This window comes from Elgaria multicarinata, chromosome 1 (genome assembly GCF_023053635.1).
Source record: "Elgaria multicarinata webbii isolate HBS135686 ecotype San Diego chromosome 1, rElgMul1.1.pri, whole genome shotgun sequence".
NCBI lineage: Eukaryota > Metazoa > Chordata > Lepidosauria > Squamata > Anguidae > Elgaria > Elgaria multicarinata.
In genome coordinates this window covers 134571630-134598650 of record NC_086171.1, presented here as the reverse complement: position 1 = coordinate 134598650, position 27021 = coordinate 134571630, and the positions used below count along the sequence as shown (strand labels likewise).

Sequence of the window (27021 nt, the reverse complement as noted above, 5' to 3'; positions counted from 1 at the left end):
AATGACAATGATAGCTCCAGGAAAAAAAACCAAGCTTCAGACCTGTTCCTTCAAGGAAGAGTGCAACCCCATCCAGAACAGGATGTACACCTCTGATCTGGTCAGAAGAACTACCCACTAACAAAATCTAAGTCTTTTCTGGATTGAGCCTAAGTTCATTAGTCCACATCATTCATTCATTCATTTATACCCCACCTTTCCTCCAAAGAGCCCAAGGTGGCTTATGTAATCCTCCTCCTCTCCATTTTATCCTCATAACAACCCTGTGAAGTAGGCTGGGCTTAGAGTCTGTGACTGGCCCAAAGTCACCCAGTGAACTTCCATGGCCGAATGAGGACTACAACCTGGATCTCCCGAGTCCAAGTCCAACACTCTAACCACTACACCACACCAATGGACACATCCAGTCCATTGTCACAGCCAGGCACTTATCTAGCACATCCATTGTCTCACATGAAGGTGAAAAGGAGAAATAGAGCAGTGTGTCAACAGGAGGCCCTACTCAACAGTTTCATGTAGATAATAAATAGCATGAGAGACAAAACCAACCCTTGAGGATCCCCATCTTGGAGATTCCATGGGGGTGAGCAATATCCCTCCAAGCATTACTTCTGGAGCCAATTATTCAAGTAGGAGTGAAACCACTGCAATGCAGTACCTCCCACTCTCAAACCAGACAATCACCCCAGACATATATGATGGTTAATGGTATCAAAAGCTGTCAAGAGATCAAGGAGAATCAACAGAGTCACATTGCACCTGTCCCCTGAAAAAGGTCACTGATACAGCGCAATCAAGGCTGTAAACCAAAGCCTGAACCCCAAATGAAATGGATCTAGCTCATATAGTTTTATGGATTCAGTCTCCAACTAACGAAACACAGGCTTTTTTTAAAAAAAAACCTAGGGTGGCCAGCTTGTGGCCTTCTAGATGTTGCTGAACTGCAACTCCGATCATGCTTCACCATTGGTTAAGCTGGCTAGGGCTGATGGGAATTGCAGTCCAACAACCTTCTGGAGGGCCACAAGTTGCCCATTCCTGCTTTTTGAGATGGAGAAGTTAAACCTTGGATTATACTGTTATGAAACAAGTCTAGATGCTTACTTGAGGCAGAAGACACAGTGAACAAGTTAAGCTGTCTTTTCATATTGCAGAACAAGATCAACATCAGCATACAGGTAAGCAGAAAGAAAATGGGTTGTATCTAATGCTGTCATTCTGTTTACAGAAGGCTCTTTGGTCCAGCAGAGGCCTTTACGAATTGAATGCAGGGGAGACAGTTTTCAGAGATTCTCCCTTCCTTGCAGGTCCTCATACCATGTCCCAGTGTTATGAAGAATCAGATTTGGGAGACACTAGAGGCTTCAGTGGAAAGGGAGAATCAGCAGAAATAGCCTGCTTCCCTTCCATTCATCAAAGCTTCTGCTGGATCAAAGAACTTTCCTTGAGTGAAACACCACCACTGGATTCAATACACTGTTTTGTGGTATGCAGACTTTACAAATACCTGTTTTTATGTGATGCTATTTCCTTGGCGTATGAACCAAATATCAAAAGCATTCCATTTTTAAAACTGGAAATTTACCTGCTATACAAGTTATCCCAAATGTTTTGAGGTAGCATTACTACTAAATCCTCTATAGAAGTAGCCTTGTGTGGAGGAACTCCTGTGAAAATGAAGAGGTTTCACTTCAATATTTTTACCATTTTAAATACGGTTAAGTTAAATATTTGATAACCCGAACCCGAACCTGAACCCTTACGTCACTAATGTGTATAGAGAATGTCATTCTTATGTCTAAATTTGCAGAAGAGTTATCACATTTCAAAACAGAGAGGGGGAAAATCTTGACAATTCCTTGGCTCCAATATCCCAGCCCCTCCCAAAATCTATTCCAAAGATTCTCCAACCTTTGGGAAGGGGCTTTGGAGGGATGCAAGGGTCAGCTGCCAGAAACATAATGCATGTGTGAAAGAAGCAACCACATTATATTCAAACTGGGGCAAGGTTCATTAGCAGTCTTGTGAATGGTGGGATTTGTGTTGTTCCTATAGGGATTATTTTTAAGGACTCAATGTGAAGTTAAATTCCTCTGAGCTTGAGGAAAACTCCTAAATTCTATTATTGTGGCCTAATAATACTAGTGGAATGTAAAAAATAAAATGATATCCACCTATCTATATCTGTGGAAAAAGTCACTTTGCCTTTCCAATAGGCTACCTGCTAAATCTATCTTCCGTTCTTTTTCTACAACAGTTTGTTTTCCATCTTTCCTTGACATCTCAAAACTGGATGAGCAGGTCAGGCTAGTTTTCAAACTTTAAATGTAGAATTCATGACCACCACATACAAGCTAATGTTGTTCTTCCTTGACAATGCCAATGTTGAAGAAACAAATAGATTGTGCCAAAACTGTGAGTTAAAACCAAGTCCACTCTTGACTAAGCCAATTAAAGAACCAAAACAGAAGTTGTAAACATTTGACTCTTTAAATCCAATCAAATGTACAGTAATCAAATACATATCTGTATGTGTGATTCAGTCTTAAGGTTGGAATCCAGCCATTATGGATATAAGGTTCTTTGAGATATTCTAACTGCTGGCTATAATCAATCATAGAAACTAATAGATTTGTCTAATCTTGAATGTATCACTTGGCACCATTAGGACTAGAGTACTCTTTGTTTTGGTCCCCAAGCTAAAATTAAATCTACCTTCAGGCACTGATGGCTTGCTTACTATCCAGGGGCCAAACTGCAGATGATGGGAAAATCTCGAGCCAAGAGATCATTTCATTTCAAATAGAAGATTGTTCTCCAAAACCAGACATCTTTTTTAAAGGCCTGCTTTAAAATAAGAGTTACCAAAAACAGAACAAAAAGTAATATCCTATTGTGCCCATGTGTGCCGCTCATGGTACCTACCATTTGCGCAATGGCTTTTGCTGTTCTAAAAATAATCCAAACAAGCGAAACAAGCAAAAATGCTAGTTTCCAGAACAGGGCAAGCCAGCAGAGGGGAGGTTGGTTTTAGAAGTGCACAAGCCCAGTTGTAACAGAAACAGTGAAGGTGGAGCAGTCCCATTGATACTGCCCAAATTTAAAAAAACATGATTAAATACAAGCTGGGATGGTTTCAGGATAAAGGATCTGATTCACAGAAATTTGTGACTGCTTTTAACCGTACTATTTTAGAAATATGGACAACAGTGATCTTCATTTGATTGTCTAACCCAAGTATAACCCATCCCAGACTTTTGCACTAGGTGGATATTTTGTGCCACAAACCCCAATTTTTGTATTGCCACTGCTTACTATAGCTTGACTGCCTGTACTCACTGGATCTAAAGCTATTCTAAAGGATGCTGCCACTTCCTAATATAATTCACTTGCTTACTACATAAATTTCTCATCAGAAGCGAAGTAATATTTGAGTAACTGAATTCTGTGTTGAAAAGTGTGCAGATAATCATCTGCAAAGTGGCACAAAACATCTGCACAGATTTTGATGTAATATCACAATTTGGTCTTCATGACTGAGTTTTTGTGGTGTTAACTATGAATCCCAACTGGATGTCATTACACATTAAGAAGTGGCAGTACAAAACTTGGGTTTTGCAATACCTTCTTGGCATACTTTTTGAGGAGATATGACAATGTTGGCTTCAGGGTGTTCAGTAGGATCCCACATTGATACACACTTCTGTCTGATGGCACAAAATTCAGGGTTTGTGGCATAAAACTGCCATATGATTTGGGGGGATATCAAATTTGTGGCTTCATAGTTAACAGGACTCTTCAAATCAGTGGATATGATCATCTATCTATTGATTTTGAGACTAGAATTTTTAAAGATTTTAATGGAGTCAGGCACATTCTCCCTGTCAGTGGCTGAAGCAGGGGGAAAGGTGGAAAAAACAAGTTGGGTAAAAAGGGTTGGAGGATGTGTAACATAAGCAACAAAAAAACCCACAAATGTTGCTGGATAGTCAAATACTGTTCTCTGTAGCTAATGGCATATATTATAGGTTCCAAGTTAAATACTAGCCTGAGGGGCCATTAGTGACAATTAAGGAAATACTTATTTCACCATCAACTAGTAAGCTACACCAAGTTAATATCTGTGGGAGCAATACATAACAGCAATTTCTTATTTCACATTTGAACAGATGCAGGACTCAAAAAGTTAAACGTCAAACAGAAGTTGTTTCTATTGTTGTTGAGACACAGCGGGAAGTCAGACTACGGGCTGGTTCGCAAGATCACCGCAGTCCACCACAAGGCCATTTTGATACTCAACCACTATGGGTGGTCATCATACTTTAGCATGTTGTCTGAACCTGATGAAGGTCATTTGTTGGTGTGGTTAACAAAATCCATTAGCTGTTTAAATAAGCCACGGTGGATTGTGGTGATTATGCAAAATGGGTCAATGACTGCTAAGTTGGGAGACAGCAATTTATTACACTGCACATTGAAATCTTTATTTAATTAGATAAGGTATGTAGGATGGTAAGAACTGAGAAATAGCCAAGGTCATGTAAAACAAGAATTCTTGTTTCAGGATAATAAAATGAGATTTTATCTTCACAGGTGGATCGTTTTGCATAATTGTACTCTCACCTCCATGTATGCAGAGGAAATCATTATTTGAAATAGGTCCTGGCTCTGCAAAAGTCCTGAATTTATTCAGCCACTGTCGAGAAATGTAAAACTGGAGGAGACTTGGTTCCATTACATTAAGGCTTGACACCCTCTGTCTCTCTTTTTTAGCTTCTTCATTGCTTTTTCTGTTGAAGTGAGGCAATATTGAAGATTAGGTAACATTACCAAGAAGCATTTGGATGATGATGATGATGAAACAGAAGAAAAAGGTCTTATTCAAGCTCTTGTTAGAAACTACTTCTAATCACTACTTCGAATTATGTGAATACCTTGAAGCAGCCAATTCAAAATCCCACTAACTCACCAATAATTCTTCAGATTTATATTGCTTTACATGATTGTAATTAAGTAGTCTTAACTTAAAGATGTCTAATTAAATAAAATTCAGACTCACACAGTATGATTGTTAGAGCTCACTGAAAAGAGCTTTCAGTTAAAAAAGATAAGGCAATGATTCAAGCTTTGATTTTTTCCCAGGTAGAAAATATTGAGATGATATTAACTTGCAAATCTGTATAAACTAATACGGTCACATATTATCCTGTGTGCACATTCAACTTCATATGTTTCTCTTGCATGCATGGGAACCCATTTATTTTTATTGAAGGATCTGATCTTCCACATCCCTGGTTCAGATTGCTAAATAAGGTCAGTTACAACTGATTGCAAGATTTGTTCCTCAAAATATCAGAAACTACACATTTGGGGTCAATATCTGGCTGTTGTGTTTTAGAGCACACCACTGCTTCTCTAATAATGTATTTGGTTCATAATACTTTTTCAAAACTATAGAATGCCTTTTCTTTTAAGACTGAGAAAGGAATGTTTTCACCTGATCCTGTTTACATTTCAAGAAAAGGTCAGCTATAGGAACAGATAAGTTTCAAACTACTACAGTAAATCCCCTTGTTCCCCAGCTCCCAGCCATTGAGCAGCCAACAGTTCTTTCTCTTGAAATTGCATTTTATCTGATTTGAGAAACCATCCTAGATGAGGAAACATGAAGTTACTGTATCAGCTCAAAGTAATCTATACAGAGTGTTCCAATTTACTGCAGTAACTTATCTAGGGTTTTTCCCTACCCTTTGTACAGAATGCTAGTTCAAATGTGTGAAGCCAGGCTCCCTAACACACTCCTAAATGAACAGGCAGTTAAAATCTCAGAAAAACCTTGGTTTTACAATTTCTCAAAATTGTTATTGAACTATGGTTTTAGTGTGGAGGTTGTAAGTGTTCCCAGTTCTAATGTAAGAAATGTTTTTAAACAAAGATTACTGGAGACCAGAACGCAGATGGACATAGCTACCTGGTCTATGAAATGGTTAGCGAGGGCTAAAACCCAATTTCAGGAAGAAAAATATCTCTTCTTCCCAATAAAAAGAGGTGACTTTACTCATCTTCGATTCGAGCAAACGGACACAGTGATGCAACAAGGAATATTCTGGGGCATTCCAGTAGAAGGCAGACTTTGTATATGTGGTGCATCTGAAGTGGAAGATCTGGACCACCCTTTACTGGAATGCAGGTTATATTCCAGTTTTAGGGAACATTATTTGTCTCCATTTCTTGGCCATATGAGAAATTGGGTGGTTGAGGACAAATTGAATTTTGTCTTACAAGGATCTAACCAGTTTGTGACTCAGAGGGTTGCCCTTTTTGCAGTTAAGGTGGCCAGTTTAAGGGAAATGGAAAAGGAAAATTATCTGTTAAATGAGCAATGTAACAGCTTTTAAATCATGTGGGGCCTCAACAGGAGCATAAACACTCGTTTTATCAAAAGGTTTCTGTATTAATATCTTTTTAAATATTTAATTACTTCAATTTTAGACTTTTTAAAAGTTAATTTCATTAATTTTAAGATTAATGTATTTATTGTTTGTTTTTAACAGGTGTTTACTGTATGTGAAGTGGTCTGGAGATTTATTCAATAAACTTTGATTATATATATGCTTTCTCACCTGTAGAAGAGAACATAAGCTTCAGCATTTTGGACAGTTGATTCTGTTACTTCTGTGACACTCTGATCATCAAACTCATACCATCGATTATTTAAATTGTTCCGGCAATAAGCTATATAGTGTCCATCTAAATCAAAGTACAATTAGAAAAGTTTTAGTGTAAGAACCATAAGGCAAGCAGGTGCCAATATATATATTAACATAACCTCGATTTCCAGTCCATAGCGTAAAATGCTATAGCATGCAACGATCTACACAGTCTGAAAGAAAACATATACTATATATACTCACTGATGGCAGTTCCATGGTGGCAGATGACTGATAAGAGATCATAGTTCACTATTTGCGCTGGACTGTCCTTAGCAAGAAAAGGTTGAAGATCAAGTCCTTCCAAGGGAAAGGATACATGAGTCCCAATTTTTGTGGAAAACATAAGATCATGCCTGAATCGTTTGAGATGAATACATAAAATCTGTAAAGAAAAGTTGACAGATTCATTTGAAAATTAACTCTTTGCCTCTTATTTGAGTGATATGTTACCAAGCAATTTCACACCTTATTAAACTGCTTCCGCCTTCTCATTAAAAATGTAACTCCTTGGGGCATTTTATGTAACACGGACTCTTTATTCTACAGCAGATGATTATTTTAGGAAATATAAGGACTGCTTCAGACATGGTGTTTTCCTACATAGATGTACACTATAGTAGGAAAACCCTGCAAAGCCCATACACACAGCAAAGTGGGTAAACGTAACCCTTTCCCCTACCCCAGCCCCTTTAAAACCACCCACTTCCCTGTGGTTTTCCAAGTTGTGCTGGAGTGGAGAAGGCCCTTGGCAGGTCCCTGCCCCTCCTCATGTGAGCCAATCGAGATCACTTCCACTGACTTGCATTGGGATGGTTTTTAAAAAACGCTGCAGCCCCATTTTGCATAAAACGGGGCTGGGGAAATAAAAAAAATACCCCCCCTCCTGAAAATCGGGCAGAGAGTGATCTCTCACATACATACTGCATGGGTCTTGTTGCCCCAAGCACCCATGGCAGGGGTGGGTGGGTTCCTCCATCTGATTTTTGGGAAGGCTGTTTTGAAAACCCAAAGGAAGCCGCTGGGCAACGATCTCCATAGGCTTCAACTGGATATTCAAAGTGCCCTATGCAGAAAATTGAGGATGGGGGAGCGAAATCCAACACACACACACACACACACACACACACACATGGTGGATTTGATTTAAATCACGATTTAATTCACTACTCAGAAAGACTCGATTTAATTATGTGACTTCCCCACCCCCCAAAGTGCACGGTATTCATTGGATTTTTTGAAACTTAGCTCTTAAGAGGTAAGGGGTGATTCTGTGTACATAGATTTGCAAAGGAACAATGGGATTGTGATCTCTGCAGACACAAATTCAGTTTTGAGAACTGTAAAACCAAGCATCTGTGATAATACCTTCTAGAAAGAAAAATTGCCCAATAATCTTACAGAAACCTCTGGAAGAGCATGACATTGTGAATGGATTAATGGAATTCATTTACCAAAAAATTTAAACATTGCATGAATATACAGCCTCATGCTACATAATTAAAATCTAATCCTTATTTCATGATGAATAGACTTTGGACTATAATGTATCTTAAATACAAAACTATCTTTAGATAGATTTTTCCTCAAAAAGCATGTTATTAAAAAACTGATTTAAATTTTTTAAAAATCCGATTTTTAAAAAAAATAATAATAAAAAAATCATTGATTTTTATCCACCCTGCACACCCCCTACAAGGACTGTTGAGGCAATATAGTCCTGGGGGAGGAGCTTGAATCTGGCCTGATTTTCCGCAAGCGAGAAACTTTTTTTTAAAAAAAACAGCTCCTACTTGCACACATTCTCCAGTTACAGGGAAGTGTGGGAAATGTTTCCCAGTCCTGTTTTTGCACAAAAACGGGACCACGAACATTAAAAAAAGAGACCTGAGAAGGGGGACTTGGTGGCAGATAAGATGGCTCTGCCACCGGGTCCCCAGAGGTGCAGGATGGAAGACTGATGGGGAGAGAAGGGGATGACGGGGCCAACAACCCACCCACAGCCTGCCAACCCCCATGGGCTAGTGTTACCTGCGAATGTGTCTATTATGTTAATTGAGCTACAGGTATGTGTGAAGGATGCCTAACTGCACAACCTTCAAACAGAATTAAATTTAATGTTGTGACTACGACAGTATTAAAAGAAATGGCTTTTCCTTTATTTTAAGTGTTATCTCATTTTAAAGATCTTACTGATACACGCACGTCTCAGGATGACAGCAAGGCAGCTATACGTTAGTCACACTAATCTGTTGTGTAAAGTCAATACTGTCACCTGCCATATACATATTTGTAAAAGGAAAATTAAAAAGATAAAATACCTCAGGAAAGTGTTGAACTTTGCAGAATTTTACTCCATTTCTTAACCTAAAGTTAAAGTTAACATTTAGTAAAGTTGTAAAAAGGACCTATGTGAACATTAAAAACAGCTAAATCTCATGCAGTGTGCAATGCCTTTTTTATTTCAAAAATGCTGTCTGCAAACAAGGGCATTCCCCCTCAGAGAGAATCACTGGGTTGGAAAGGATCAAAAATCCATTGGATCCAATTCTCTCACAAACAAAGCAAGAACATCTTTCTCCCCTATTCAGACAGACAGGCTATCCACTCACACAACCCAAACAATTTATTAAATCATTGCTTTCATACAACCAAAGCAGTCAGTATATAAATAGAAAAAGACAGCATGGGTCTTCCATTTCTTAATTATTCTGAAAACTTGTGTGGGATATATGTCCACTAGAGCACAGCTGTGGATGGAGAAGTCAACAAGTTCCTTCAACCCAAACCAAGCAAGTCTCTTCTTTTGCCTGCCTGCAGCCAGACCAGATTCATAGTGGGCGTGAAAACAAAATGCCTGTCAACATCGAAACAGAATCTACCGGTAATCTTGAAAAACTTGAGCACTTTATGCAAGCAGAACTCAAAGGGGTGGTAGTATGGCAAGATCGGCCGATTTCTCCCAACCCAACTATAAACCCCAACACTGCATCAAAAGCTATTCCAAATGGTCCCCTGCTCCACAAGAGCAATATCTGAGGGGATCCAGTGTGCTACAGCAGGAGAGAGGTGATAGAAGAGCTCCATTACATGAATAGACCTCTATCCTTTAGCTCCAAGCCAAAATAACTTGGGACATATTCCTTTTAGCACTGAAGATTTAGAAGCACTAACCATGACCAAGATCTGAAGAGCTCTGCAATACCTGCTTCTGCCTGCAGCCTCTTGCTTTATATTGAGTACGGCACCAGGAAACCCTTCTGTAACCCTCCTGAATAGCTTTAGGGGGACTGTGTGGAAGCAGAGCCCAAATTTAAAATGTCCTTTAGCGCACTTCAAAGCAGCATTGCACTTCTTTGCCTATCAATGCATTTGTCTAGACATTTGAAGTGTATGCAGATAGAATACCGAGCAAGAGGTACATAATTATTACAAAGTATTAGCTACAGTCATGAAGTAATTTAGCCATCTCAGTTATATTGTTCTGCTTATCAATGAACCACAAATTAAAAATTCAAGGATCATCACCCATACCCTAATCTTCTTTGTCCCAAAGACAAGCTTTAATAGCACACCCGTGGCAAATCCAAGTTGTGCATACGTCCAGCACATTGCTGCACATATCAAAATTGATCCTGCTGTGTGATTCCACCTATATGACTCTGTTTCCTGTCGTTGGAAGAACTATTGCCATTTTGTCCTTGGGTGGCACATGCAACAGACAGCAGCATTTTGCCAGCTACATTCATAGTTCAGATTTGCCTTTCAGCTATTTGCCAGGAGATAATGGCTATTTGTTGGAGGCAAATAGTAGTTTGTAATATCTAAATCCTACACACCTTTACTTGAAAATAGGTCCTAGCAATTTAGTTGAAAGTAAGGGGGCTTAAGATCAGAATTTACATTTAAAACTAATTTTTAAAAACTGTTTATTGAAAATAATAGTGATTGTAAATTCACATAAGCCATTTCTACACCTGCCTTTCCCCCCCAGGATCATCTCTGTGTATCCAAATGACACACAGGGGATCCTGGGAGCAGGCAGGGATGATCCCTCCATTTTCCTGGGATAATCCTTAGGTGTTGAAAGGGCCAAAGAATCATAGTAGAGTTTGAAGGGGCCTATAAGGCCATCGAGTCCAACCTCCTGCTCAAGGCAGGAAGCTACCTTAAAGCATCCCTGACAGATGATTGTCCAGCTGCCTCATGAATGCCTCTAGTGTGGGAGAGCCCATGATTTCCTTAGGTAATTGCTTCCATTGTCATACTGCTCTAACAGTCAGGAAGTTTTTCCTGATGTCCAGCCGGAATCTGGCTTCCTGTAACTTGGAAGCCACATGCATACACACAAATTATTGGCAATCCTATTGAACACTATGTAATTGCAATAGTTTTTAAGTAAATATAGAAATCAAAATTTAAGAGTAGATCAACTTACTTTTTACACTTTTCACAACTGTACATATTGTCACCTGCAGACATTGCAAAGAGGGAAGCACAACCATTATTCTAAAGACATTAAAGTATATCCCCTTCTCCAGCAACCTACACTGGGCACTTCTGGTTTTGTAATACAGTAGGTGGTCATGGTGTTTTAGCAACACAAATGCATATAATGAATGGCGTTACACTGTCCCAAATAATTAAATAATCTTTATTGAGCCTTCAATTAAAAAATTAAAATAGGATGATATGAAATCAAAGGCATAATATTTCTCCAATTATTTTTGGGAGCTTTCTCCCCTTGAGAATATTTATTGTCAACTCATATTCTAAAACAGTGTAATGGGGGAATATTGCAATACCTTTTCTGATCCCATTAAATGCAAAAACTGATGTAAAAAGCAACTTAAGTGTGATAGACATATGATAAAAAGTTTAACATTTAATAACAAGTTAGAAATATTCTTACCTTTCAGTTCATCTCTAGCAAAAAAGGCAGCAAGACAATCTTGTAAGGTTACTGTTGGACCCCAAAACCAGCTAGGAACACAGGAGACAACAAACCTGAAACATCATCGACAGAAAAACAGCAAATGTTCTGCCAGTACAGCAGAAACATCAAATAAAGAGATCTGAGCATTGCAGAGAAACAAACCTTTTGAAGTATTCCACAAAAAATGCTATCCAGCCTTGAGGAGCATACGCTTCACCACATGAACCTGCCTTGACAATAGAAGTCTGATGACTCGCAGAATGCAGCTTAGCGAGGTCTTCCTTACCTGGAATAGGCAAGGACAAGTCCTGGAAAGTCTCCAGGGTAATTGACACCTATTACCAAAGCAAAAGAAAGATCATTAGGCCAATCTTACTTTTCAACTAGAATGCTTGCTTGCTTGGGCCATGGGCCATTCGCATACATAACAGCTAAGATAAAATAAGACAAATACACCAAAAAACAACATCTAAAATGCTCAAGCTGAAATAAGATCCACAATGCATTGTGTAAAACTCATTTAAATTAAAAACACCCATTATTAAAAGGGGTAATTATAGTTTGAAAATTAAAACAGCTAGCGAGACTATTAAGTCAGATAACTAGAATTCTGCATTTTAAATTTGGTTCCATATTTTAAATTTGGAATATCAGGAATAAACTTCTCTCACAGCTAAGTATAGTGTTTTTCTTCAAGATTACCACTAGATGGCAAACTACATGCAATTATACATTCATTGTAAAGTAGGAGTGTATGAACATGAAAAATATCAGTAATTGTTAGGGATTAAAATTAAACTGAAGAGCCCTTTAACAGGAGGAATGGACCAGCCTTAAACTTTTGAGAAATCTGACTCCAAGACAGAATAATCCAGGAATTCTTTGTGTATTAGAAGAAGTGATGTCAAGTGGATGATTAAGTTAAAAAATGAGGAGTTCACGTAAAACTTTTTTCCATGCAAGAAAGGATAACTTGAGCACGGGCTGCAGGGGTGTGTGACAATCTTTTCTTCCATACACTTACCCGATCACATGTCAGACACTGTACTGAACTTATAATACTCCCATCAAATATGTCAGAAATAACGCTTCTGTATTTTTTGTGCTTCTTCTTTTTGGAGGAAGATACAGCTGGAATGAATATAAAAAGAAAGACAAGTCAGAAGGGGTTCAAAGTACAGTACCTTTTGATTCTGATCCTTATCGTTCTTCCTTGGATAAAAATACGAGGTCTTGATAAGAAAGACCTAATAAGCATGATGTTTAACACACAGTGGGCAAAACGTTAAAGAGTTTAATTTGTTACAAAATACTGTTTATTTGGCTTGCCAGGGTAGGGGGGCATTTAGGGTGGTATCTGATGGTGGCTTTGTGCTTCTGCTGGAAAGTGGAAAGGGCTTCTGTTGGCAAAAGATACTGACCCACACATCTTACTCATTGCATATCCCATATTGTTTCTGAGGATCCCCAACTCTCTGGAGTATTTTTTTGGGAGGGAAGTTGCAGTGGGGGAGTAGGCAAAAATTACCCATGAGCAAGCAGCAGTGCTTTCTGCTAGTTTGAAGACACCGCTGGGTACAATCCTTAAGAGCACATCTCCACAGGGCTTGGGTCGGGGATTTGCTCCACACAGCATATTCGCTCACTAGAATTCACACACACATGGGGTATTTGGCCTAATGTCACCCTGGTTCCACGCCACAAATCTACATGACTGATAGCGATAATCACAGGGCTGTATATACTGGGTTGTATATACTGTATAATACAAAATGCAACTCCAAATGAGGTTGTCCCACTTGTCTTGTGTGCGTGTGTGTGGGGATTATCCTTCATAATTTCTCATTAAGCACTAAACTGGAGCATGTTTAAACCATGCTTATGTAGCCACCTTGGTTAGAAATGGTTCACACAACCCACTAAGCCATAATGTTTAGCTCAAAATGCTTCACCACTGTGGCTTAGCATATCATCTGAACAGGGTCACTGCTTTCAATCTAACACATTTTCAAAAATAATTGAGTTATAAAGACAAGTAAAATGTAAGTAAATTTTCTATGGGAAACAAGTGACTGAGGACTATGCTATCATGTCTGCAAGTATACTGTCTTTCAACAAACTACTGGATTGTTACTGTTTAATGGGAGACAAAAGCCTAGTCTACACATGCAGCCGAATATGGTGACAGAATGGATTGCACCATTTCCGACTGCAAATAGGAGATACCATTTCTGAATGCTTCTTCATGGAAAAACACCATGCAAAAAAGCAAACTAACAGATAGAGAGAAAGATTCTAGCCTAGTCCTCGACCAGCTGTACTAGTTTTCTATTGGGCATATGTGGGAGACATTCAAAAGCGATTCCTCACCTGCAGTCTGAACTGACGTAGTCCATTCTACAAGCTCAGATATATAACAATTCATTTCCATTAATTATGCTACCCATGTAGACCCAACAAGTGCCCCACATGCAATCTAGAGAAACTGCATATGTTGTTCTTTCCCTGCTGCCGTGATAGCGGGGGATGTGGGGAGAACAACTAATCAAAACAGGTCTGGGAAGACAGATAGGCAACATTCTCTCAATAATTATTTTCAAGGCTGCCTTAGAACACAGAAAGACAAACTCTCTTGGGTTTCAAGCTATTGGGGGAAGGGGAATAAATGTATGAAAGCATCATATAAAATAAAATGACAGCTTGAAAAATGAAGTAGAAGTGTAAAAAAACCTCAACATATCCTGATAGAACCTTCCTAAACAGTAGCTTTGAAAAGAACTGGCTACATGAATGTATGAAAAAACAAGATTGAAGGATTCAAATGTTCTTTGAAAACAATAGCTCACTTTAAGCTGCCAAAATGATGCAACTCCCCAATGTCAAACTGTAGATAAAAAGAAGCCACAGTGTTTGGTCCCTAGGTGCAACTCTTGTGTGCTTGCTCTTCATTTGTATTATTGTCTTCAAGTTTTGTTGATTGGAAATAGAGTTTGCAATACACCAAAGCCCTCAAAATAGTATGGGCAATTGGACGAGAATCAAAGATCTTAAGACCCAATCCCACCACTTAAACATTTGAAAGATGTTTTAACATGGCATCTACCAGACCACAGTGTGGTCTAAGAGACCAAAAAATATCTCAAATCTATGTCCAATATTAAGAGGTAAGGAGGAAATCAATAAATAAAAGGGGTTAGGAACCATCCAGAACAAGCAGAAATTAAATAGTAAAGAGCTAAGGAGTCGTATACCTTTTTTATGTGAGGGTGCCAGTCCAGACCAGAAAGACCCTGATTTGGGGGGACTGGTTGATAAACGTGCATTCCCTCCATCTTTTGAAGGAAAGCTTTGTGGCATAGACACATCATTCATATGGACATCATTGATATAGTCTGTAAAACATATCTGTATTATAAAATGGAGCTGCCAGCTTCACAAATAGTAAAACAGATTTTATTTATCCAAGTAAGTATTAGTAAAATAAAATGAAGAGGATGAAGCTGAAAATTAACACTAATTGCCAGAATAGGAGTCCAATTTATTTTCAAATTTGGTACTGAGTTTAAGTGGTGGCAAGTCTCCTTCAGAAAATACTGAGATGGTAAGCAGGGCAGAAAAGGAACAAAGAATGGGGAATAATGTGACAGGATTATATATAGACATTGAGAAGGAGGAAGAAAGCTATCGAAGGACTGCTTAGAAACCACAGGAAGTGCAAATTTTTCAACTTCAGAGAGATCCATCATTCAGTGCAGCTGTTCTTCCACATTCAGACAAGACCAGCCACTTCCACAGTGGCTGAAGTATTTAAAGTTAACCACTGAAGAAAGGTAGCCTAACTTCTCAATAATATTGGCATGGGGAGTCACACTCTTTAAATCTTTCACTGCTATGAAAATTGTGCACATAGAAAATACATGAAAACAGTTATATTCAAAATCATATGTAAAAGGAAGTAAATTCAGTTTGCAAGAGGAAATATTAAGGCAACTTTGTTTGTATGCATGCACAATCTCAGCTGACTACACAAACTACTCTCCGCTCCGGGTTCTGTCTAGAATCTGCCAAGTCAATGAAAAGGGGCCTTTTTCTAAGAGCACACACCATTCCAGTCTAGCCTCTTAAAACAACTGGTTCACTTCTCTGTTACACTGAAACCACAAGGTCATTACACAACACAGGTAAGAGAAACCCAGGGCAAGCGATAGCTACACATACTGCTACAACAGCTGAGCTGGAAGTGACTTCTAACCACTGCAGCCATCTATGAAGTGCCCTATAAAATGGATATACTTAGAAGAGATCCACTGGAATCAATAAGACTTAAGTTTGTCATACTAATTTAAGTCCCATTGATTTCAATGGGTCTACTCTACCTATGACTAAATCTGAATCCAGCTCACTATCACTCGTGCTTCTCTCAGAGAAGTAGCTCCCCATTTCACTCATCCCTTCACTTTGCTTTCTTTAAGTTTATTATCTGCTCTATTTACAGACTGAACAGACATTGTTCCTTTGTATATAAAAATTGCTGCAGCCCTATCCTTTACGATAGAGCAGGATATAACAAAAGAAATGCTCCTCTATCCACAGCTCTAAATTCAGCAATAAATACAAAAATATTCCATCGTGTAAGAGTCGTAAGTGGGATTCAAATCAGTTATATACTATAATATATATTAGTAGTAAGCTGATAGTACTGTAAGCTATACAATAGTAAGCTGAAATGGAATCTTAAAATAGAACACATGCTAGGGAGCCTTAGAAAAAAGCACAGTTTAATGGCATGTCTACTGTCTATTACATCCAATAATACTCATGCAATCACCTGAGTATCTGCTGTGTATTTGCACCTTCACTGTTTCCTGATTACTCAAAAATTCAGCCGTTTCAAAGAAACTGTTTATGTCTTTTTCTATGTCTTCCATAGAGCTTGTTCTGTCCATCTTGGTAGACAAAGATTTCTCATTCTGATAGTCTTTAGATGCATTTTCATCATCCGCAATTAACATAGCATCTTCTGTATGGTCCTCTGCCACAGGTTTTGACCAAGTTTCATTCTCTACCTTATCAGTGTTACCACATGACTGAAAGTCTACATCTGATTGGCTCTTCTCTTCTTCCATGTTCTCTTCTGCATTTGCTGCGTCAGTATCCTCTATTGCAATAACAGTCTCCTTTAACTCTTCATGTAACAAATCCATTAAACAGCGCAGAAATTCCTGTGCATCCTAAAATGTAAAATGGAACGTGACACTTGCTTTATTCAGATGGTGCTAGGTATTAAACAAAACTAAAAGTCACTTGACTATCAGCCATCTAATGCCGAGGGTCTGTGAAATGAATCATGTTTAGTTAGTTCAAGATTACAATTTAATACTTTCCTCTATAAATATAGGCTTGGATACAGTGTGCAAAGATGGGGGTTTGTGAGATGTAATTTTTTTACCCACCCTTTCTTCCTCCCAAGAGCCAGCCTCAAAAGCTTATTGCAAGTGTCAGGAAAGCCTGCTGAATTTGGTAGGCTGAATTTGGTAAGGGGAATGGGGCGAATTCCACAAACATCAGGCAGAGACATCACTCAAAGAGAATTGGGGATCCCCCCTTTTCCTCTTCCAGCACCACTGCCCACCCCATTCAGTAGAGTCCCCTTACCCTCAGGAAAGGCTTTTTCGGGAAGTGGAGAGGAGGCTGCAAGAGAGAGAAGGGGGCAAGGAAGTAACGTTCCTGGTGGTTCCACATAGACCCATCCTCCGATTGGAGTCCACCAGGGGAAGAGCCTTCAGCGTGGTAGCCCCCCTCCTATGGAATTCCCTATCTCTGGAGGCCAGGCAGGCACCAACTTTGCATTCCTTTCAGCGCCTCCTGAAAACATCATTTTTCCAGGAAGCCTTTCCTTAATGACCAGCCACAGTTCACTGTACATTTTGCTTCTTTTAAACTCTATTTTAAAGTGTTTTATTCTGTTTTTATTTTATCTTGTACACCACTCTGAAATTTTCAATGGGGAGCAGTATATAAATATTATAAATAAGTAAGTAAATAACATTCCACTGGACTCCCTCTCTCTGCAGTTGTCTGGATCCAACCCCTGCAATTCAATACAAATGTTACATAAATGTCTGCCCATTACCAATATTCTTAAAAGCAAATTAAGTTAGTGAGTTCTTTATGCATAGTCTTGGTCTATAACTACATTTAAGTTGTTCTATCAAGATCTTTACATTCAACTCTAGAAATTGGGATCTAGGCAGAAATTGCTGTATCAACTCTTCTTTTTATACATTCAGAAGGGGAGAAAACAGAATGTGTTATAGAAATAAGTCCAGCAGTTTGCCAGTAAACATGAGCAAAACAAACACGTAGTTTAATTAAAGTTATGTTTTGTTTCACAGCATAAAATCATGGCTAGTATTTTTTTTAAAATTGCTGTTTATGAGTTAACCTGTAAATTGATCTCTTTGGATCTTGCTATTGTTTAGTAAACAATATTTTTCTGTAGCCGCATGCATAAGAGGGGGCCTTAAGAAAAGCTTACCTGTTGGGAATAGCCTCGAAATGTTGGATTCACTGTTTTAATTCCTTGAAATAGATTTGTAGGGACAACAGCCCCAGGCCTGGAAGAAAAAAGAATATAAGCATATTTACAACTCCTCAAACTGCTTAGAATGTTCCAGTTTATCAGTATTCTAACTGCAATGGCTTCTAAGCATGCAAATCAAGAATATTACTCTATAGTGCAATCTCATGTATGCATCCTCAGAATTAAGCCCAACCAGGTTCAATGAGATTTACTTCCTGGCAAGTGTGATAGGATTGCAGCCACAGCTTTTTATAATTGACTTTGGATACAAAATTAGGGCTACCTTCACTTATTTTTGAATTTGCAATTTGTCATTCATTTCAGTACTCCACTTGGGACAGTACTGATGTCTCAATATTCCTTTCACACATTAGCAATGCACATATACATTCATGCAAAGTTCTACTGAATCATTCTTTTTTTCAATAAGAATTTTATTTTTTCCACACAAACCCAATTAAAAAAACATACAATACACAAGAAGGAAAGAACAATTACAGAAATAACACAGAATCATTCTTGCATCTTACTACTCTTGCATCTTATAAAAGACTTAAAAAAATAATGTGAGGAAACTAGAGCTATCTTGTTTACCACAGATATCTAACAAAGTAAACATTCAGATTTCTACCAAAATAACTGTGAGCTTTCAGTGAGTTTCTACTCACTGCTGGAAACAGAGTGGGGACCAGATGTACTTTAATACAGTGGAAGCAATTCTTATTTTCTCATGTTTTAAACTGGTGTGTAAGTTAGAGTATCAGATTCAGCTTGAAAGACTAACACTGCAAACTAAACACGTCTCCTCAGAATTAAACCTATTGACTTCAATTAGAACTTACTCCCAGGTAAGTGTGTATATGATTGTGAACTAAGGGACTTATTGCATGGAGAAGGCTTAAATCCTCAGGCATGATCATCATCATCATATATATATATATATATATATATATATATATATATATTCTTTCTTTGTGGATATTTATTGCTTCAATCATTGTTGCCCAAAACCTAAGCACTCAAAAAATGATCACTTTTGATAAAGTGATCATTTCAAACCAAATATCTACCTTTTTCAATGGCTCAGTCAAGTCAACATGAACATGATACTTACTTTGGGCTAAGTGCAATGTTGTGTAAATGGACATCTTCTCACACAATGGAACTTTCCTGTCCTCTCCTGCCCCTGCTTCCCTCCCTCCCCCCCCCCCCGGCTCGTGGCTCTAAACCTTTCTCTGGACAGGCCCCCAATCCTCCAGAGTAGCTCTGATGGGTAACACTGGGATTTCAGGAGATGGGGAATCCACTCCATTGGTGGATAGTGTTTTGTCACTGGACAAACACAATTGGATGCTTCCCTTAGATAGTAATCCTTTTATCAGATGCATTAGAAATATGATATGATCATCATCATAATTACTGTATGCCAATTTACTTACCTTAACCCACTATGGAGTTGAATAAGCAGCTATAGTAGGATTACATTACTAAAAAGTGTATGTTCCTTAAAAAAATAGTATTATTTCATAAACCTCCTACTAAACAATCACTGAAACCTTATGCAGTCGACTACTGAAGAAGACTAAAAAACACTAGAGGCCGATTTATAAAAATATGTCAGAATGAAAGTAGCACGATACCTGCTTTTATGCCAGAGTTCTGTCATGAGTTTGTAATAACTTCTGGAAATGGCTGGTTTCTTATCAGTCCGAGCTAAGCTCCCACAATCAAGGAAAAACTGTGTCAATGGTGGGCTGATAAGGAAAAAGAAGAATACTAGTATTTTAAACCAGTGTTAGATGTATCAATATTACTTCCTCCAATTATGGCATACAGCTCTGTTCCCTGCCAGACAAACTCCTTATTACCACGAAAAGGCATATGCAAGAACCTCAAAAATCCACTAACCTTGCCCTCAATACTAGAATACCCATTGCTTCTTTTGGCACACAAAATCAGTGTAACCATCAAAAGATAGCAGATGTAAATAAGCATAGAAAGGTATGTAAAGTTCAGACTCATACTACTTAATTTAACTTGTGAGGGGATGGGGCTTTAAGAAGAAGGATGCCATTGGTATGCACCCAAATAAACCTCCTGCAAATTTCATAGCACATGTAGCCTACTTTTTGGGGAATGTTTTTACAGGAGTGCCAAACATATCAGAATGAGGATAAAGTTCTAGAGGAGGTACTGATCTTCACCTCTACCCGAGGGTTCCTTGCTGATTTGGAGTTTCTAACTACTGAAAACATTGGATTGTTTTTCTTACCAATTTGAAAGAGCTTGTAAAGCTGCATTCATGTAACAAGTGTTTCCAATATTTTTCAAGCCTGTCAGACCTGTGAATAAGGAAAAACTGCTAAGCAAGTAAAAATAAGTCACAATACCCCGCAGGAAATGAATAATTCCTCACAGAGATTTAGAAGCACTACTTTACTCTGTTGTATTTATAGAGCTGCTGAGAACTGAATGAGATTGCCTTGTACACGTTTACTACTATACTATAATTTAGAATCACTGAAGAGCTAGTTCCAATAAGGTGTGAACTTCACCCCCCACTCACTTGGCCTCCCCGCTGCCTCTAATGCTGCTATCTTGTAGACATAACCTCTATCACAGGTTGCAATCGCCATTTCCCTTTGACTGTCACTCTTGGATAAAACAAAAGACTCAAAACATTTCAGGGGTTTTCCTAGTAACTACTGGCTTTTTGTAAAGCACAATGGACATAGAAGATGCTGCATAAATAATTCAATGAATACAACACAAGTAATTTTGCACTCCCCTCCAAAATCCTTGGAAACATCTGAATTTCCTTTCAAACCCACTCCAAATTATGTATGATTCAATTTGATTACTGATTAAAAACCAGCAAGGTGAGATGTCAGTGCAGGCAACATTAATAAAGTAACTGTTTGAAAGACAAGCATAAAAATAAGCTGAGACATATATAAATCAGACTCTATGGTCAGAAAAAGCAATACAGTAGCAATAGTTTACCTTATAGACTCCACCCTATATCAGATGTGCAAGGTAGTTAATGAAGAAAATGTTCTGTCAGCAACCAAACCAAATTAGTTTCGATGATCTCAAAAAGACCAACCTGCCAATTGTTTTTAAAACATAAAGGACACAGGGTATCTTCACCCAGAAATAAAAGTAGGCCAACAGGGTTAGCCTAGCTCACAGAAAGGTTTGGCAGGCATTTAAAAAACATGGATATTCAAGCAATGTGCATCTAACAGTGAGGAAGACACCACAGGCACACACTGATGGGGCCTCCCCCTTCAAAAAATAATGGTGAGCATGTCCAGTGCTTGGCCAAATCAGGACAATTTACTTCACTTAAAAACAGATTTCAGAAACTCATTCTGCACTCTTAAACTGGAATGCAAAAGACAGTATGCTTGATTGTTTGGCCATTTTTATTTGCCCTGGGCAAGTATCAACTCCAAAACTGCTTCTTTTCTCCTATCAAAGAGTTAAAATCCATCTGCACGGGCAGGAGTGAAATATCTATACCTGGATATTCACCTTGTAAACACATTCAGAGTAAGAGGAGCATACATGAATTAAATAAAATGTACTGATACAAGAACCAAGGCAAGTTTGGATAGAAGAAGAAAGAAAAAACAAGGGAACGAAAAGATGGCACACAGTTTGAAGATACATCCCCATTTGCTGACTAGAAAACAAATTGCTTGACTAACATCTGGCATCTCCATAAAACAGCAAAAACAAACAATAGCAGAAATAGTAATAACAATGGTTATTCATTTAAAAAGTAACTAGCATACCCAATAGAAAGATTTTAATGAAAAGCCATTCCATGCTTGCCAAATCACAAATTAAAGTTTCATTAAGGGGTTTAAGTCACCTTTCATATCTCATCTTTATGTACTGTACAACTTAAAACATGAGATTTGAATAAACTTCCACAGTGACAATGGTTGACCAAGCATTGGCTAAAAACCTGATGGAAAATGCTGCCCCCTCCCCAATATATCAAGCATATACAGGGGTGGGAAATTTTGGGGGATCCGGGGGACATTTTGCCCCCTCTGGACCCCACAGTGGGACACCGCAGTACACTTGCAGAGCATTATATGGGTCAAATTTAGCTTCAAAACAAGGTGGATTTAGCACATTTAGCACTCTGTGGTACTAACATGGCCATTTTTTTAAAAAAAAGGGGAGGGCTGTATGTGTTGTCCACCCATGACTTACAGAGTAAAGGAAGGTAACAAAATTTCCAGAACAATGCCATAATTAGACTTGTGAAAATTATCAACTATAGTATTACAATATTTTTAATAAGTGATATTGGCGCATGCATACACAGACAGAATAGCTGTATTTAATATCTGAAAATGTGTATTTAATTTATGAGGTAAACATTGCTTCGGTTACAAATTATAGGGTTTAATCCAAATAGCTGTAACATAGAAGAAAGGAAGGAAATTAGCAACTACTGCTATTCTGGAAAAGCTAAAAATATTCACACAACTCTATAATAGGTACATTTATAGCGGTTCACATACTTCTGCTTGTACAGAAGCAGAACATTCTTGGTTTTACTTTATCTTTTTGCGCAACATACTTTAGAGCCAGGTTAAAAAAATGGCCCACAATAGACTCCTCCCATCAGCAAGATGCTTTTGGAACTAACTTCCCACTGATATATTGCTTTGAAATCACTGAGAAGGAATTCCAACAGAATAATGGATATGTCGAATGAACCTGTTACATCAAATTAACAGTTTTTAGGTAAATTATTCAATTATATTACCTCTAGCCTTGAATTCATCTTCTTCATCTACCTGTATATCTAGGTCATCAAATGTTGCAATTAGAGGAATTTTGAGTGTTGGGATACTAGGTAATCTAATATCCTTTAGGAGAAATAAAAAGTAAAACATAAGCATTATTTGCAAATATTATAACTTTTCTTTGCATTAATTTATATTACTTTAAATGCATGTTTTATATGCAAAGGCAAAAGTTTACTGATATATAAATATCATAATCTACTATAACAAAGAAGGTAAATTGTACACCGCAAGGCAGGATTAATACTTGGCACTATAGACACAAGGCTTATAGCAGCAGTCTTCAACTGGTCCGACCTGAGACCCACCTCGGATTCCCAACCTGCAACATGGGTCTCACTTTCACAATTGCCCAACATGGCAGCAATAGCTTTGCCATCCGGACTGATCTTGTGACCCACTTTTGGGTTGCAAACCATCAGTTGAAGAACACTGGTTTATAGAGTAGCTTTGATACAACCCTTATATTTCCCATTTCTGCCATCAGATGGCTCGGTGATTTAGATAACAAGATTTGTGTGTATGGAGCAAATGGAGAATATAGAAGCCTGTTTCTAAAAAGATCAGAAGCATTAATGCCGCAACATCTCCGACTAATAATAAAGATGAGCAAAAATAAGCAAGACATATATGTAGGCTCTTGTTAAAAGAAAGCTGGAAAACAAATATGATAAACATGAACCTAAACTGGAGCTGTTTATTAGAAACCCATGCAGAATAAGAAATTACGTATAGGATTATAATTACATATAGGGCACCTTATAGGGTTGTAATTACATATAGGACCCCTTAAATATATGGTATGATTTCCCTATGTTCTTTTTATTATCTACACATTGTTCTTAATATTTACATTACTTAATTCCTAGAACTGCAGGTCGTTCTTCACTTAAGGAAATCAGGCTCTCTCGCCATCTCTTCCCCTCTGGAGGCCTAGGCCCCTTACGCCAAGCCAATCCTAAGGTTGGGGGAACCATCAGGAATTGCATGGGATGGGATGAGGGGAGGAGCTGGCAGAAGTCCACCTGCATGAGTGAAAGTGCCTTTCTATTCACAATAAATATCTCTGGATCCAAACAATTCCTCTTTTCAAGAATGCAGGGTGAAATCCAATGAAACAGAATTGGAAGTCTGCTCACACCACAGGACTTTCTCCTCCTTTCCTCCCTGCTGAGCCCCAGCATCCCCCCAAAATTTGCTCCAGAGGGTCCCCCCAGAGCAAATTTTGAGGGTACATCGGGGGCAACAGGAAGGAGAGGAAATTGCAATTCCATCAGTGAAAAGACTCAACTGGATACCACCCTTACAATTCAAAAGCACAATTCTTGGACCACAGAGTGAATTTTCACATATTTGATTAAAGTTTCTTTTAAACATTCTACTAGATGCTTTCATGTCAAATAATAAAACCCTGAATATAATATTTCAGTTGAAACATCTTACAAAACCCAGAGAAACAGCAAGAAAACCTATTTACAAAGCTATTTCCCCATAAAATCCCAAGTAGAAAATTTGCCTGGTTACCTGTACGCTGTGCTCTGGAGTTTGATGAGACAAACGTACATTTTGCAATGAAGAATGAGATCTTAGTTTTCTGTCCAAAAACACTTCTTTGCTACATGCATAACACCAGACACGTAGTGTGGTAAGATTAACAGTTAGACAGTGCTTGGTATCCTAGAAAATAAATTTGAGTAAATTTAGGAATGGTAACAAACCAAATGTTTGGATTACAAGAATGACTACCATAAAGTTGACACACTGAATACATGCCATTAATGAACTATTAACGTATGAATGCTCTACTGAACAGCAGGGCTGTGGAGTTGGAGTCGGAGTCATGGAGTAGGAAGCAATTCTTGGGTTACTGGAGTCAGAGTCGGTAAAAATGTACCGACTCCTAATAAATTTAAATTGTATATAGAGTTGCGATATGTCCCTGAAAACCAAGATTGTCCTGGATTCCAGCCAATTCCAAAATATTCTGGCTGGTTGGACAAAAATCCCGGATTCGCAGTCCAGCTGGCCAGAGAAATTCAGACCCCCTCAGTGGATCGGCAGCAGCAGAGAAAAAGGCGGATCAATGTGCCACCTTTTCCAGAGTGCTGCTGCTCCTTCACAGGCAGGCTCAGACGAGTCACCATGACTCAGGTGCTCCAAGCATGTGAGTTCCAAGCACAAGAAGGAGTTTGGTAATCTTGGCTGATTGCGGTAAGTGCTGGGCCCCGCTAGGTTGTTTGTGTGGGAAGAAAGAGGTTTTTGGGGTGTATGAGGGAGGGAGTGGGGAAAGGAAGCACAAAAACAAACTTTCACTTTTAACTGAATAAAATACAGTTGTTACGAAGTAGCTCTCCTGTGAGTGAGCAGTACAGACTCCATTTTGAGGCAGCCAACAGTCAAGGTGTCTTCACCCCTCCATCTCCAACAGAGACAAGGAAAAAAAAACAGGAATGGGTCTGAGAGCAATCACAAGGCTAGGTCAAGCAATTCATTTACATAAGAATCACCTTACTTAGCCACAGACGCTCTATGACCAATGTCTAAAGATTCCTTACAAGTGTGTGTGAGTCTCATTAGAACGTGTGCAAGTTGTACACAGGTCTAATGAGAGCATATCACGTAACACAGTAAACGAGATTTTTATTTGGATTTTAGAAAAATGAGCTATACAAGAAGCGTAAAGCAATATATTAACGTTGTAGGCTATTGTATATAGAGTTGTGATATAAATAAAAATATAACCTCATTGTTTTCATTTTTGGGCTTCTTTAATAAAATTAAAAAGGCAGAATGTCTTAGCTATCTACAGCCTTTAGACCCGGGCTTTAACAGGTTAGGGTTATAAAAACTTGTGTGTTTGCAGTCGATGTAGGAAATATATAGAAAATTTATTTCCTATATCGATATATAATTAAAGGAGGTGCCATGAATAAAGGAGTCAGAGGTTTTATGTGCTGACTCCACAGCCCTGCACAGTGTAACATTACAACCTGAAAAGTAAGTCTAACTAAAAAATAAGGCACATCCTGATGTGCAGTTTCTATTCATACTGTTTTACCCCTTGTACTTTAGATAAAACCTTAGCAGAGCATGCACAAGGAAAGGCAGGGTGAAGATGTGAAGTAATGACATACTAGCATGTGCAAGAGTTAAAGGCCTCAGGCACATGTCACCAGCAAAAATCACAGAGCCCCCAGCTGCAGGGCAGCAATGGCAGAGGGAAAGAGAGACCCGCTGATATGTAGCAGAGCTAATAAGTGAATGGCTATGACAAAAATTGGACTAAATGTTAGAAAATCTCCCATCTCTGATTCATAATCGTGTCTACACTGAGAGTAAGTCAAAGTTCTCCCCTCCCTTGTTCCATCAAGTACATAGGATAAACAATAGCCTCCAAAGTCTGCACCTTGCAAGTGTATTGCTGATATAGGGGCCACTTATAGTATCCATGATATAGGGGTCACTTATACATCAAAAGGAATCTAGGCAAAAACAAGCCCACAGTCTTTTGGATAATCAAGTGATCCATTTCTGTTCAAAACCTAATATATGTAACACTAATTCATAATATACAAAACTTCAAGATACAAATGTTCACAAAATATGGCAAATACTTACAAACGGAGCTTGACAGTGAACCTGTCCCTCAGCAGGGGAATGTCAAACCTGCCTTCATTCAATGGCCACCAATTTCCCCAGCATCACCCAAAGCGAAGTTCAACTCCAGTATTTTTATTGTGTATGCCAGTTATGTCACTGAATTTGTTTGCTCAAAGATTTGTTCTGCTTCTTAGAACAAAGAATCCCATGAAGCACCACCTCAGGAATCAGAAGTCAAGCAGCCACTCCCCCTCGGGATTCCCATGGACTATCACACTGGTGTCTTCCTTGGGGGCCTCCCCCTATCACAGCTTTGGCTAGCCGCAACCCCTTAGGAGTCTCGACATTGCTAGTTTGAAG

The 27021-nt window shown here is 38.5% G+C and overlaps 1 protein-coding gene across 3 annotated transcripts in view; it reads right to left on the bottom strand.

Annotated features, from left to right (window-relative positions):
• USP33 (ubiquitin specific peptidase 33) overlaps positions 1-27021 on the bottom strand; it is a 45678-nt gene that overhangs the window by 4745 nt on the left and 13912 nt on the right. For 2 of the 3 annotated variants that reach the window (XM_063137209.1, XM_063137199.1), the window contains exons 5-20: positions 24586-24738; positions 23022-23124; positions 20502-20571; positions 19870-19983; positions 18185-18263; positions 16475-16877; positions 14898-15038; positions 12671-12777; positions 11809-11981; positions 11623-11717; positions 11149-11182; positions 9032-9077; positions 6915-7095; positions 6624-6750; positions 4624-4790; positions 1586-1667 (exon numbers count right to left, since the gene is read on the bottom strand). In XM_063137209.1, coding sequence (XP_062993279.1) covers positions 1586-1667; positions 4624-4790; positions 6624-6750; positions 6915-7095; positions 9032-9077; positions 11149-11182; positions 11623-11717; positions 11809-11981; positions 12671-12777; positions 14898-15038; positions 16475-16877; positions 18185-18263; positions 19870-19983; positions 20502-20571; positions 23022-23124; positions 24586-24738 — 2075 coding nt within the window. The remainder of the gene's footprint in view (positions 1-1585; positions 1668-4623; positions 4791-6623; positions 6751-6914; positions 7096-9031; positions 9078-11148; positions 11183-11622; positions 11718-11808; positions 11982-12670; positions 12778-14897; positions 15039-16474; positions 16878-18184; positions 18264-19869; positions 19984-20501; positions 20572-23021; positions 23125-24585; positions 24739-27021) is intronic. The other variant, XM_063137206.1, reaches the window with a different exon arrangement.